The sequence below is a fragment of the Myxine glutinosa genome, chromosome 11 (assembly GCF_964187855.1).
Source record: "Myxine glutinosa chromosome 11, kmMyxGlut1.1, whole genome shotgun sequence".
Taxonomy (NCBI): Eukaryota; Metazoa; Chordata; class Myxini; order Myxiniformes; family Myxinidae; genus Myxine; species Myxine glutinosa.
In genome coordinates, this window is record NC_136271.1 from 115,326,645 (window position 1) to 115,341,481 (window position 14,837).

Below are 14,837 nucleotides of genomic sequence, written 5' to 3' on the forward strand. Positions count from 1 at the left end.
ATGTTGACCTTTTGGCCTATGCTGATCTCAAAAATAGTTTGTGGTTGAATTCAGTTAGCCGATATGTAAATCCTATTCAAATTTCAAGTGAATCAGATGAAAATTGAGGACTTTAGAAATGTGAAATTGTTGTTGACCTTTGGCCGATGTTGACCTTTTTGCCGACGCCGATCTCAAAAATAGTTGGTGGTTGAATTCAGTTAGCCGATATGTAAATCCTATTCAAATTGCAAGTCAATCGGATGAAAATTGAGGATTTTAGAAATGTGAAATTGTTTTTTTTTTGTATACTGAATCGAGGCTCGTGAAAGAGCTGACATTTACTTCACAAACAAATCAACCAGCCAAACAAAATAAATAACAAGAGGGAGCGGAAGACAAGAGAAGGGGAAGCACACAAACACTTGAGAGCACACAACATTTAAGAGCAGGGAGATGTGTGGGGGGGAGAGGGCTTGGGAGGAGGAGGCGTGGGAAGGGGGGGGGGGGAGGGAGGAGGTGTGGGAAGGGGAGGGGGGGAGGTTGGGGTGAAGTGGAATTGGGGTGAAATTAGCGGGGGTAGAAAAGATCAAGGTTTTGGATGGGGGAAGATAAGAGATGGTGGTGAACAGCTGTTTTAAAGACCTGGAGGGTGGAGTGGGATTGAAGAGAGTGAGGGAGTTTGTTCCAGAGGCGGGAGAAAAGAGGAATGAAGGAGTGAAGGTGAGCAGAGAGTCTTGATTTTGGCAGTTTAACCATAAGAGGGTTGCATGCAGATCTTGTGCGATCTGCAGTAATATTTGTGGGACAGAGCCCAGAGAGAGAAGGGGGGGGCAAGGCCAGAGAGGAGTCGGTAGAAGACGGAAAGACCACCAACCTGCCTGCGGTGAGTGAGTGAGAGGCCCTTGGAGTTAGCTTCATCGCGGGAGATTCCAATGATTCTGAATGCTTTGCTTTCAACAGCGTGAAGACGAGCTAGGTGTGAGGCAGGAGCACCAGCCCAGAGGGGAGAGCAGTATTCCATTGAGCTGTGGATGAAAGCCTTGTATGTGGTGAGGAGCTCAGGTGTGCCAAGGAAGGACTTCGCACGATGGAAGATGCCCAGTCGGCGACTGGCTTTGGTGGCCAGATTTGAAATGTGGTTTTCCCAGGAAAGATCATGGCAGATAGTAAGACCCAAAAGCTTGAGTGACAGAACTTCTTGGAGAGGATTATTCAGAAAGTGGATGGGAGGGTTGTCCAGTCGGTCTTTTCGGAGAGACATCGTAAGAGTGTGAGATTTGTCAGGATTGAAAGACATGTTCCACTTGTTTGCCCAGTCTGTGATTTTGTCCAGGTCTGCAGAGAGTGACGAGGCTGCAGACTGCCGATCTGAGGGATGAAGAATGGAGCGACAGAGAGTAGAGTCATCAGCCAAGAGGTAGAGAGGATTTTCAAGAGAGTCAGAGAGATAATTGATGAAGACCAGAAATAGCACAGGGCCCAGAACACTGCCTTGGGGAACTCCAGCCTGAACAGGAAGAGGAGATGAGAGAAACCCATTCAGGGCCACACGTTGACTACGACTAGAGAGGAATCTCCACGCCAGCCATGCGTGGAGATTTCCATGGATACCAAAAGAGGAGAGTTTAGTGAGCAGAGCGGGGTGCCAGACCGTATCGAAGGCACGTGATATGTCAAGGGAGACAGCTCTAATTTCCTGTTTAGCATTGAGGACCTCCATCCATTGTTGTGAAAGCAGAAGCAGCATGTCCAGAGTAGAGTGACCTGGTCTGAAACCAAATTGATGATCAGAAATCAAGCCATTGGAGAAGAGGAAAGATTTCATATCTGAAGCAATGATGGATTCCATGACTTTGCTGATAATTGGGAGAAGAAGGCTGATTGGTCTGTAGTTGCTGGGATCTGTTTTTGCACCTTTTTTGTGCAAAGCGGTGATGTTGGCAGATTTCCAAGCAGATGGCAGATGACCTTGAGCAAAAGAGAGGGTGAAGAAAACAGAGAGAGGGAGTGAAAGAGCGGAAGAACAGGATTTTAGGACCCGTGGGCTGATGCCGTCAGGTCCAGTTGCAGAATCAGAGTCGAGGGTTGACAGAAACTTTTCCACCTTGTCAGGAGGAATGGACACAGAGTCCAGGAGCAGCTGGGTACGACTGGGTACGACTGGGTACAGAGAGGGATGGGTTTGGGACACAAGATTTAGAGGCAAACACAGAGTTGAGACATTCAGCTTTTTCACGTGCGGAGTCAGACGTGTGGCCGTTTGAGGTGAGGGAGGATGGAGGGGGAACAAACACCAGAAACAGATTTGACCAGACGCCACCAGGATTTGGAAGAGGGAGACAGATAAGAGAGTTCTGTCCTGAGAACGGAGAGATATTGTTTCCTGGCTATCCTGAGGGTGGACACACACTTGTTTCGGGCTTTGTGAAAGGAAATGAGATTTCCTTCCGTTGGATTTGCTTTCCAGGAGACGAAAGCAAGTTGTTTCTGGGCAATAGCCTCACCACAAGATTCCGTGTACCATGGACGGGAGGAAGGGTATGACAACTGAAGACGAGATGGGATAAATCTGTGCATGAGAGAGAGCAATTTACTTCGGAAGAATTCCCAGGATGAGTTGATGTCAGAGGCCGTAGAGATGGGAGACCAGGCCAGATGATTGATGGCTGCTTGAAGACCGTGCCAGTTGGCCTGAGTGAAATGCCAGACTCGTCGACGCTGAGGAGGCTCTCTGAGAATGGTCAGAGAGATGTCCACTTTAACAAGCACATGATCAGATGAGCCGATTGGAGCAGAAGAAGAGCAGCAGACATTTTCAGGGAAGTTAGTCATAACCAAGTCCAGAAGAGAAGATGCTCCGTTGACTGAGATCCGGGTCGGGAAATTGACAGATTGTGTCAGTCGCAGTGAGTCACAGAAGTCCTTTTCTGAAGAGCCATGGCTGGTGAGAGAGGTACCCACACCCAGCCAACTGGCATGGTGACAATTGAAATCACCACATATGAGGAAGAGAGAGTTGCGATGGGTAGATAGAAGTTGGTCCATATTATCAGACAGCGAGATGTAGATTGAGTCATCACTGTTTGGTGGACGGTACAACACACATATGAACAAAAGGTGGGAGCGAAGGGGAAGCCGTAGCCAAAGGTATTCCTGGGGGTGAAGTGGAGAGATGGCAGTGCAGGGCGAGTGAGGAAGAGAGTTTTTTATAAAGATAGCAACCCCCCTCCAGGACGAGGCTCAGGTCTATCATACCGGAGGAGGGAGTAACCTGGGAGAGATACCAAGGAATCAGAGACATCATGAAGGAGGAAAGTTTCTGTTAAGCAGATCACGTCTGGTTTGTCAGAAGCAACCTGTATGGAGTGATCAGTCAAGTTTGAGTGAAGGCCCCGGATGTTTGAGGTCCATACCGTTAAGGAAGAGGAAGGGGGAGCATCGGATACAGAACAGGGGTGGGGAGCGGTAGTGTAAGATGTGGAAGAGGAGGAAGAGGTAGGGAGAGCTGTTGAAGGTGTGTCAGAGATTTCAGAATAGCTTGGAGAAAGGGAAGAATGGGGCGGACAAAAGGTTTGATGGTGATTGGGTGAGGCGCAGTGAGGTGTTATTTGAGGCGGGGGAAGAGTGAGGCAGAAGGTTGAGGGAGATGAAGGTGAAAGTTGGAAGGGGGAAGAAGCGGGGAGGACGCTTTGAGGAGGAGGGGTGAGAGGGGAGTCTAGGAGGGGAGGAGTGAGGGAGAGTCTCGGAGGGGAGGGGTGTGGGGGGAGTTTAGGAGGGAAGGGGCAAGGGGGGAGATCTGAAAGGGATGGGTGATGGGGAAGATTTGGAGGGGAGGGGCAAGGGGGAAGATTTGAAAGAGATGGGTGATGCGGATGATTTGGAGGGGAGGGGCAAGGGGGTAGATTTAGAGGGGAGGGGTGATGGGGAAGTTTTGGAGGGGAGGGGTGATGGGGAAGTTTTGGAGGGAAGGGGTGATGGGGAAGATTTGGAGGGGAGGGGCAAGGGGGAAGATTTGAAAGGGATGGGTGATGGGGAAGATTTGGAGGGGAGGGGCACGGGGGAATTTTTGAAAGAGATGGGTGATGGGGAAGTTTTGGAGAGAAGGGGTGATGCGGAAGATTTGGAGGGGAGGGGTGATGGGCAAGGTTTGAAGGGGAGGGGTGATGGGGAAGTTTTTGAGGGAAGGGGTGATGGGGAAGATTTGGAGGGGAGGGGTGAGATTGGATTTTGAAAAATGTACGATTAATGGGAAACGAACATTTATTGCAAAATGAGTTTCTTGAGACCTTCGAGTCAAAAATACGTTTGAGGACGCTGAAGGATGGGTGGAGTTCTGGAGAGTTTAGGGAATGTATGAAAGAGGCACTGTAACTGTAAGAGATGGAATTTTTTTTTGGAATGAATAGATTTGGTGAGCAAGTCGAAAGCATCCTTTTATAGAAGAAGAAGAAAAAGGTGTCATAGTATATGACAGAATACAGTTCTTCAGGGGACAGTTGAAACATTTTTTAACGACGTGAACACGTGATCACGAACAACGTGGTCGAAGAACAAACGAACAAATAAGAACGAACAACGGATAAAAACAGAAGGGATTTTTTTTTTTTTTTTTGAGTTGAGATGAAAACAGAGACAGAGACCGAACGTGAAACGTGAAAAATAGAGACCGAAAGTAATTGCGAGCGCAATCGAAGAACCGCCGAGACAGAAACAAAGCCTCAAGCCAAGGTCAGACACGGTAGCCGACTAGTACTACACTAGGCCTCAGAATACGCGACACGAACTAACCGACGATTCTGTACACAGGTATGAAAAACCAACACCAAGAATACTATTAAAGACACACCAATAGTTACACACACCGAAAGAAAGATAAAGTTTCGACAAAAACACAATTGTGAAAAGTTACTTAACTTTGAAAGCGTGCGAAAGCGTTGTTGTTGACCTTTAGCCTATGTTGAACTTTTGGCCTATGCTGATCTCAAAAATAGTTGGTGGTTGAATTCAGTTCGCCGATATGTAATTGTAAATCCTCTTCAAATTTCAAGTCAATCGGATTAAAATTGAGGATTTTAGAAATTAGAAAAAAAAGTGGTTGACCTTTGGCCTATGTTGACCTTTTGACCTATTGACCTCAAAAATATATCGAATTTGTCGGACCACGAACTCTACCATTTGGTGAAGTTTCGTGAAGATCGGTTTCAAATCGTGACCTGTAGGCAAGTATAAGTGAGCTGACGCGGACACACGCGGACACACGCAGACACACGCAGACACACGCAGACACACGCAGACACACGCAGACACACGCAGACACACACACACACACACACACACACGATCAACAAACTTGCAAAAAAAAAAAAAAAAAAAATTGCCAAGAAACAGACAAACCAACCAACATACTTGCTGGAATCTTTTCCGGCAAGTAACAAACAGACAGACATCGGTGAAAACATAACCTCCATCCGCCTTTGGTGGCGGAGTCGGTAAGTCGGTCACAATCAACAGCACAGGGTAATTACAATGAACCCATTATCATCTTACTTGGAGGTAGCATAATGATAACGACTGTATCAGTGAAACTCATCCCCGTCGAAGCAAGTAAATTAAAGTGAATGCATTATTTAACTAGAACGGCACTCGGTAGAGTGAATACTTCCGCCAGGCTAAATAACTTTTGTATCCAAATGATAGGCCAGATCTAGATCCGGACCTGAACCAAAATCGAATTGGCTTGTTCTTGTCAACTAACCAACTCGTACACCCTGTTTTGTCATAACTCATCCACAACTTTTTGAAACATCATGCCATATATACACGACAAAAAGTATGTGGACACCCGGACATCACACATCTCATTCCAAATTCATGGGCATTAATATGGAGATGCCCACCCCCCCCTCCCCCCTTTGCTGCTATAAAAGCCTCCACTCTTCTGGGAAGGCTTTCCACTAGATGTGAGAACATTGCTGCAGGGATTTGCCTCCATTCAGTCACAAAAGCATTAGTGAGGTGTCAGGCACTGATGTTGGGCGATTAGGCCCGGCTCGCTGTCGGCGTTCCAATTCATCCCAAAGGTGTTCGATGGGGTTCAGGTCAGGGCTCTGTGCAGGCCAGTCAAGTTCTTCCACACCGATCTCGACAAACCATTTCTGTATGGACCGTGCTTTGTGCACGGGGGCATTGTAATGCTGAAACAGGAAAAGGGCCTTCCCCAAATTGTTGCCACAAAGTTGGAAGCACACAATCGTCGAGAATGTCATTGTATGCTGTCGCAAGATGTCCCTTCACTAGAACTAAGTGGCCTAGCCTGGACCATGAAAAACAGCCCCAGACCATTATTCCTCCTCCACCAAACTTTACAGTGGCACTATGCATTCGGGCAGGTAGCGTTCTCCTGGCATCCGCCAAACCCAGATTCATCAGTCAGACTGCCAGATGGTGAAGCGTGATTCATCACTCCAGACAACGCGTTTCCACTGCTCCAGAGTCCAATGGCGGCGAGCTTTACACCACTCCAGCTGACGCTTGGCATTGTGCATGGTGATCTTAGGCTTGTGCGCGCCTGCTCAGCCATGGAAACCCATTTCATGAAGCTCCCAACAAACAGTTGTTGTGCTGATGTTGCTTCCAGAGGCAGTTTGGAACTCGGTAGTGAGTGATGCAACCGAAGAGATGATTTTTACGCGCTACATGCTTCAGCACTCGGCGGTCCTATTTTGTGAGCTTGGGTGGCCTACAACTTAGCGGCTGAGCTGTTGTTGCTCCGAGACGTTTCCACTTCACAATAACAGCACTTACAGTTGACCGGGACAGCTCCAGCAGGGAAGAAATTTGACTAACTGACTTGTTGGAAAGGTGGCATCCTAGGACGGTGCCACGTTGAAAGTCACTGAGCTCTTCAGGACGGCCCATTCTACTGCCAATGTTTGTCTATGGAGATTGCATGGCTGTGTGCTTGATTATATATACCTGTCAGCAATGAGTGTGGCTGAAATAGCCAAATCCACCAATTATAAGGGGTGTCCGCATACTTTTGGTCATGTAGTGGTTTTTGGTCCCATTCTCAATTATTATGAATCACTTCTTTCAAAAATCAAAAATTCTCGTATCCGGATCCGGATCTTCACCAAAATCTAATCAATTCGTCTGTCACACACCCAACCTGTCCACCAGGTTTCGTCCAAATCCATCCACAGCCTTTTGAGATATCCTGTTCACAGACAAATAAACATAGAGATAGACAGACAAGGGTGAAAACATAACCTCCGTCCACATCATGAAAACCAGAGGAAAATGATGCAAGTTATGATTTTTGTTAAGTCGGTCACAATCTGAAAAAAGTAGATTGAGGACATAAATCATATATAAAGTGCACAACCTACATGCAGGTACACTATTACGATAGAAGAACATCTTGGAAGGCCAAGCAGTCCTTGAGATTCCACATTGGCAAAATCGAGTCAATAAAAAAAACACGTTTTTTTCTTTCATACCACCATTTGACTTTGACCTTCAACCCGGAGGGGTATGATGTAAATGCACCTTGCGTTAGGCTATCTGGAAAGGGCAATTTCGTTTCCGATTGGACAAAGCTGAGTGAAGTCATGGTGAAAAATGATAAAATTTCTATAATTGGGTCATGACCTTAAAAATGAAGGTCAAAAACAATATATGTCAACCCCGCATGCTTTCTATTCCCATTATTTTTCTCATACCGAAGCCCAGCCGGATCCGAGATACAGCTCGGAAATTGGCAGAAAAAGGAAGGAAAAAAAAGCATAAATGGTGGTGTAGTCCTTCTCAGTGTCTAAGAAATTCTGAGGTACCATTAAAAATTTGGGGGCACTAATTGTGGAAACAGACCCAACAGCTATAAGCCTCCTCCCTATCCTAGAGGGAGGGACTTAATAAGGAACATTGTCATGGAAATGTGTAAACAGCATTAAAGTCAAACAACTATGTATACGTAGTATATAGGTTGGAAATAAAGCAATTAGCTATACTTCAGTGGTGTGCACACATTTCCACAACCATATGCTTTATTGCTATGTGCAGCTAATGCTGTTTCCTAATTCACTGATGAGCCAAGAAGATGGGATACTCACAGCTTTCTTCACTGATGCTGGTAGAGTTGTCATCACTTGTGGAATCTTCGGAGCGATGCCTCTTTTTTGTGGAATCTTCGGAGCGATGACTCTTTTTTGTGGAATCTTTGGAGCGATGGATCTTTTTTGTTTTAACACTGTCGTCATCTTGATCTGGAGAAGCTGAACCTGGCTCTTGGATTCCATCACACTCATTCAAGTCTTCCTGCAGAGCTTCCTTGCGTGCAGCTTTACCCCTCTTTGTTTTGAGGTGCGCCAGATCTGGTGAGGCAATAGCTAGCACAGCAGGAAGCATGAAAGTGGCAAAGAACATTGAGCGAAGGTCTTGGTAGGCCGTGTCTCGTTTCAAACGATCATTCACAAGCCTCCGAACGTCCTGCTCATCATCTTGTAGCCTTGATTCTGCGCTGTGCAACTGGCGTTGCTCTTCTGGCAAATCTCCAATATCATCATTAATGCAGGATGCGGATGTAAATTGGGAGGATGACGTCGACATCTGAGCACAATCACCGTCGCTTGGACTCATGCCACATGGGATGGATGATACTCGACTCTTGAGCAAGTGGCATGCAGAATTGAGCAGGAAATCTTTTTGCAAGAGGATGTTCCTCAGAGCCCTGAGGGTAGGGCCTGAAGGAGGAAGTAAAGGAAATGAACACTGTCCTTGATCATCCTCCTCGTCATTCCTTGTCCAGCAGTCGACATCGTGAGAAGTGATGCTGGATCCAAACACGAGGTGCAGGTTTTGCTTCCAATTATCACCAGCAGATGCTATAAAGCTTCTAAATGTTTTGGTAGTACCTCCTGCATTAGAAAAAGGTTTATCAATCTTTAAAGTATTGATTATCCTTGAAGTACCTGCCGCAGTATTACAATTTGTTTTCCTGACAGCATTAGAAAATGCAACCTGCAGGGAAGGTTGATCAGAAATTTGAGACGAGTTTGCGTTAACATTCGCAAGAGAGTTTTGTACTGGGGCCATCACAACTGGAGCTGGTGCTCGTATTGGAAAAACAGGTATAAATGACAACTGGTAAAGATTGCCAGCCTGAGGAATGGTATGGTTTGGTAAAATATGAGGCTTAGCAGCTTGCGGTGATAAAAGACAATATCGCACAACTTTTGATAGAAGGGGTTGAGAAAGTTGTCGTGATGAAGTATTAGACTGGGCAGGTAGATGATTTTGAACAGCTATTCCCTGGGCAAGTGACGGTGCCAGAGCACGGCCTACAGAACCTTCTGATGACTCAATCTTAATGATCTTCAAAGGGGGTGGAAAACTCAAAGTATGTTGCTTTGTGGTAGTTGCTGCCTGCACAATTGGCACATGTACCACATCTGTAGTGCTCTTGGGTATTGGACTGGCATCATTATTCATCCTGTCTTGCATTTGATTCTTAAGAATGTCTTGTACCGTCCTGGAAGCTCTATTTGAAGCAGGTGTGCTGTATTGCCTTTGTGCCGCCGAAGAATTTCGTTCCTTCACATCTGTTTTTTTTTTCCCCAAAAAGAATGACCATGTGAGTAACCATACAGATTATTAGTACACACGACAAAGGTATTTTGATGAAAAAGATATGAAGTATCAACTTGGTATAAACAGAAAAATATAATTTTATTTCAAACAGACCAGCCGTGGCTACTCCTCATATCACTGACAGGGTTGATCAAAAGATAGCATGTTGTAGAAATAAATATACTGCATGTCGATCTGTGAGTCTCAAGGAGTATTTATAATGAAGTGATACATGCAAAAAAAGGGATCTTTTATAACACGAAGTTGTTGCTATTGTCATGCCTATGGCTGTTGTGGTTTGTGTGCTCCTTCCGTGTACTGTTATATGTACAGTATTTATATTGCTTCAATAAGTTATTCTATATATAATCTTGTGTGCTCCCTCCATGCCCGTCAAACTTTATTCAAAAAGGCTCCTGTTGTAGTAGGATAATAAAAATGATACTGCTCCATTAAGCTCCAAATTCTGCTTCTTCATCTGGCCCAAGGATGGCGACAGGCTTTTAAAACAAGTATTCTTAAGATTAAAGAAGAAAGAACCACCTTCAGAGGCCATTTTTCCCCGCAGAGCAGGGGTTGGCCTTTTTGGGGCACCATGGTCCCCTTTTTTGAAGCAATGTTTTATGGCCGGATGCCCTTCCTGCCACCAATCCTGTTAGTCACCTCTTACGACACACAGGGAATTACCAGTGAGCTGGTACTCAAATTTGCCGACCTCGGAAGGATGACAGGCTGAGTCAATCCCCCTGGTGTTAATTCAATGATTGACTGGGATTCGAACCCAGGATCCTAGGATCCCAAGCCGGCACCCTAACCGCTAAGCCAACACCAGGCTCTTATGATCTTATGATTAAACAGACGAATATTTATTCCAAGTAAATTGTATCGCTTTCCAACCAAGTGAATTGTAAAGCCTAGTATTGGCTTAATGGTTAATGTGGCTGGCTTGAGATCTTAGGGTTCTGAGTTTGATCGCCTGCCATGCCAATGAATTAACACCAGGTGGGTTGACTCAGCCTGTCATCCTTCCGAGGTCGGCAAAACGAGTACCAGATGACTGGTTATAGAGAGGCAGCCGCTCCCAAGAAAATGATGCAACCAACAGCCACAGGCTGCACATGAACCACCGCCACCACCACCAAATAAATTGATTATTAGTTTTCCAAGGGTACCATTTTTATTTTTATATGACATGAGGAACCCTTTAGAATAAAGTGACAAACACACCCTTTTGGTAATACATGAGCATACAGAAAATAGAAGGAAGACAAAGTATGAATGCCTGAAAATATGAGGAAACGAGGAAGACAAACTATGCTTGCCAACCAAATCTTACCTTTTTTGGAATGTCCTGCTGCAGGCAGCTTCTAAAAGGAAACACGTTCATGCTGCAAGTTAAGGTAATAAAAATACTGTGCCATGCAACATTATATTTTTCAAACAAAACTCCTGTCAGGTAATACTGTAGAGAAAATAAGATATGTATTTCGAGTTAAATTGAATCAGTACAACACATTAACATTCTACTATATAAAACTAGAGCTTCCAGGGAAGCAGAACTCAACTGAACTGACTGGACAACTTTAAAGTAGGTCAGTTGTCTGTACTAGATTTGACTTAAGATAGCAAAATACCTTGTGTGGTAAGAGTCTCACACACCAAGTTTGATCAAAATCCATAAATATTTGTGGACGTTAAAGTCTTAACATCGTTTCGGAGCTGAAAACAATATGGCGGCCTATGGAAGACATTTTGTGACGGATCGGGTTGGAATGCAATAGCAACCTACCTTGTGTGCTAAGGGTTAAACATTCTAAGTTTGATCAAAATTTGTTAATATTTGTGGACGCTAGAGTGTTAATGTCGTTTTCATGACCAAAAACAAAATGGTCGCCTACGTCCGCCATTTTTCAACGGATCGGGCTGAAATGTAATACCAACCTGGTCCTTGGGGTAAGGATGCTGCAAGTCAAGTTTGATCAGAATCGGTTGATATTTGTGGACGCTGGAGTGTTAACGTCGAAAAGTTAACGGACGACGGACGACGACGACGACGACGACGCAGGGTTCAGTATGTGATGAACTCAACTGGACAGTAGTCCAGTTGAGTTAATAAAGCAATTCTCTGTATGTATAGTATTGAAATCTGATAATTATAGCATTGAAAACGGCTTGGCCAATCTCCACCACATTTTGTATACATGCTCGGGGTACCCAGGTCAGGTAATGTGCATTAAATATCCCATCATCCACCCAACCAATCCCATCCCTTACTTCCAAGTGTGGGGAGATGACTTGTAGTTTTCGTCTGTGTGGAAGGGGTTGAACCAGGGAATATTGTGGGTGGACAAACGTTGACAATTATGAAAACAAATCCTCTCGCTCCTGAAGGGAGTTGGTATTGGCTCGTAATTAAAAGGGGGCAAAGACACATGTTCATTATTTAATTGGCTTGGTGGGGGGGGGGAGTATTTTTTTTTTCCAATCTCACTTTCCCATCTCATCCTTTCACTCTCTTTTCCCTCTATTCCCTAACTCACAAGCACTCAAACACATCAAACCCTTTTCTGTCAGCAACCCTTTTATGGTGAAACTACCAAAATCAAGACTCTCTGCTCACCTTCACTCTTTCATTCCTCTTTTCTCCCACCTCTGGGCGACACTCTCCAACACTCCGACACGACACTTACAAACTCCGACACTCTCTTCAATCCCAATCCTCCCTCCATGTCTTCAAAACAGATGTTCACCACCATCTCTTTTCTTCCCACATCCAAAACCTTGATCTTTTCTACTCCCCTTAATGCCCTGTGCATTTCTGGGCTGTGGGCCATGTACCTCTCCCACCTCTCCCTCCCCCCCCCCCATTCCCATGCCTCCTCCCACCAAGCCCTCTCCCTTCCACAGATCTCCTGATGTCCCTGTTCTCTACTGTTGTACTTGTGTGCTTCCCTCTCTCTCCCCATTTTGTCTCCCGCTCCCTTGATCATATGTTTTTGTCAGTATGTTTTTATGTGATTAATGTTCGTTCTTTCACGAGCCTCGATCTCGTACACACAAAAAAAAATAATAATAATAAGCGCCCCAAACCCACCTCCTTCAAATTCTGTTTTCTTTCCTGAAATCTCCTATAGTGTCCATCTTGTTTATCCCATGTACCCCCCCACCCCACCCTCTCCCTTCCACAGATCTCCCGATGTCCCTGTTCGCTACTGTTGTTCTGCTTGTGTGTTTCCCCCTCTGTCTCTCTCTCTCTCTCTCTCTCTCTCTCTCTCTCTCTCTCTCTCTCTCTCTCTCTCTCTCTCTCTCTCTCTCCCTCTCCCTCTCCCTCTCCCTCTTGTCTCCTGCTCCCTTTATTATGTTTTATGTGTCTGTTTATGTTTTTTGTGTTTAATGTGTTAGTTCTTACACGAGTCTCTACTTTGTATACAAAATAAATAAATAAAGGTTTGCACTCAAAATCTTACGATCTTCAGTTCCAAAATAAGGTTACTTCATCAAAAATTAGCAACCGAAGAGTAATTTATTAAGCACACAAAAATTGCAAAGGTTTGTACTGTTGTCCTCACTTATTTCCCTTTGAAAATCCATATTTTGCATCAAGGATGTTGCGATAACAAAGTTAGTTTCTCACGACCTCCTAACAACCATTTACTACCGACAATTGTTTTTCGGGTGTAGGATGGAGTCCCACTTTGTTAAAGTGGGCAACAGGCAAGGCATTCAAAAAAGGTAGCATGTCAAGAAATGATTATATCAAGGATATACAAGTTTGGAACTTTTTACTTTCAGTTATTCAAACTGATAAACTCTATGGAATAAGAGTACTTATTCGTCAAATCCCTGATCGAATCCCACCACCTCCACTCCCTTCCCAAACCCATCACATGACAACAAGTTAATTCCTCTCAAAATATTTTTTAACATGTCGACGTTTTTTTTCAACCTCCCCCACTCTCGCCATTCATCGCAGAAAAAAGCTGGCACTGGCTCTCTGTCATCAATGGACTGCCAAGGCAGTTCTGCCTCAGGGGACAGATATGTGGCAAGCCAAACTGGGGCGTTTCCTCTTTTTCATAGACAGAAAAAGGGTGTGGAGGATGAAGCTGAACGGGGTAGTATAGTTCATGGGGTAGAAGAAAGCGACAAGAAAGTGCATGTGAGGAAGGGAGAGATTCAGCGCACAGACAACTTATACAGCCTGGCCCAACAGAGGCCAAAGAGTTTAAGAGAGAGTCTCACACAGTGCCAATGGCATGCGGAGCTTGTGTAGCTGGAGCCAGGAGAGCCAAAGAGCACCAGCCAGGGAAGTGAAAGCAAGTTCCGCAGAATACAGTTCCATGCAGGCTGCTCGGGCTAGGACGCCCTGTTGAAAGCATGGTTGCCAAGAGACCACAGTATCAGGACCACAGGTATTGCTCCTCCAAAGTGATGTTGTCCTCAAGCTGGTGTTTATGCACTTCGCCATTCTGCTACAATTGCTTATCACACACCCACTCCCCTGCCATCGTTCCTTTGCTTTTCCCATCCTCACCTATGCCTCGATACTTTACTGCTCTGTGAGAGACACAGGAATGAGGATACAGCCCTGATTTATGGGTTGAACAATTAATGTTAATGTCGGCTTTGTGAGTCTGTTGGGACTTGTCATGGCCAGGGGGGGGCAATTTATTTGGATTGTTGTCTATTTAGTATTATCCTGCAAGATTATGTAACTTGTATTAACTATAAGTATTAAACTCAGATGTTATGGAGGCATCTTCTGTTCCTGTCAATGCAGCCAATTTTAATACAAAATGATGTGGAAATATTTCCCGCACAATAATCCTGGTTGGCATTCCCACACTAATCCTGGTTACCATTGGTAATCTAAGCTTCAGGCATTTGTATTCCACGCATAGATTAAACTAGTTTTGGCCGAGAACCTTGGGTACATGATAGTTCGATCAAGGCCAAGCGAAGCGAGGTCTAGGCTATTTATTTCTGTTCGGTGAAACACCCTGCAACCTATGCCCACAGAAAACAGCCTTTATGGAACGCCAGTCACATCCCAGGTGGGATGATGAAGTTGGAAAGAGGATTGACGAGAAGAGGAAGAAGTTCAAGGAGTGGCAGAAGGCAAAGGGTAAGGAAGCAGAAAAAGCAGAGCATGAAAGTTAAAAGGCAGCCAAGAAGGCTGCAAAGAAAGAGGTAGCAAAGGCGCAGGAGGCATGTAGGAAAATGTTCGG

At 45.1% G+C, this 14,837-nt stretch overlaps 2 protein-coding genes across 8 annotated transcripts in view; one reads left to right on the top strand and one right to left on the bottom strand.

Annotated features, from left to right (window-relative positions):
* The window catches only part of ICE1 (interactor of little elongation complex ELL subunit 1), a 524,149-nt gene that overhangs the window by 106,444 nt on the left and 402,868 nt on the right, over positions 1-14,837 (top strand). The gene's annotated exons all lie outside the window — the stretch shown is intronic.
* The window catches only part of SNAPC4 (small nuclear RNA activating complex polypeptide 4), a 179,504-nt gene that overhangs the window by 1,948 nt on the left and 162,719 nt on the right, over positions 1-14,837 (bottom strand). For 2 of the 6 annotated variants that reach the window (XM_068131218.2, XM_068131216.2), the window contains 2 exons: positions 10,946-10,976; positions 8,094-9,581 (listed from right to left, as the gene is read on the bottom strand). In XM_068131218.2, the coding sequence (XP_067987319.2) occupies positions 8,094-9,581; positions 10,946-10,976 (1,519 nt within the window). Of the gene's footprint in view, positions 1-7,115; positions 7,199-8,093; positions 9,582-10,945; positions 10,998-14,837 lie in introns of those variants that run through there. The other 4 variants (XR_010986396.2, XM_068131221.2, XM_068131220.2 and 1 more) reach the window with 4 other exon arrangements.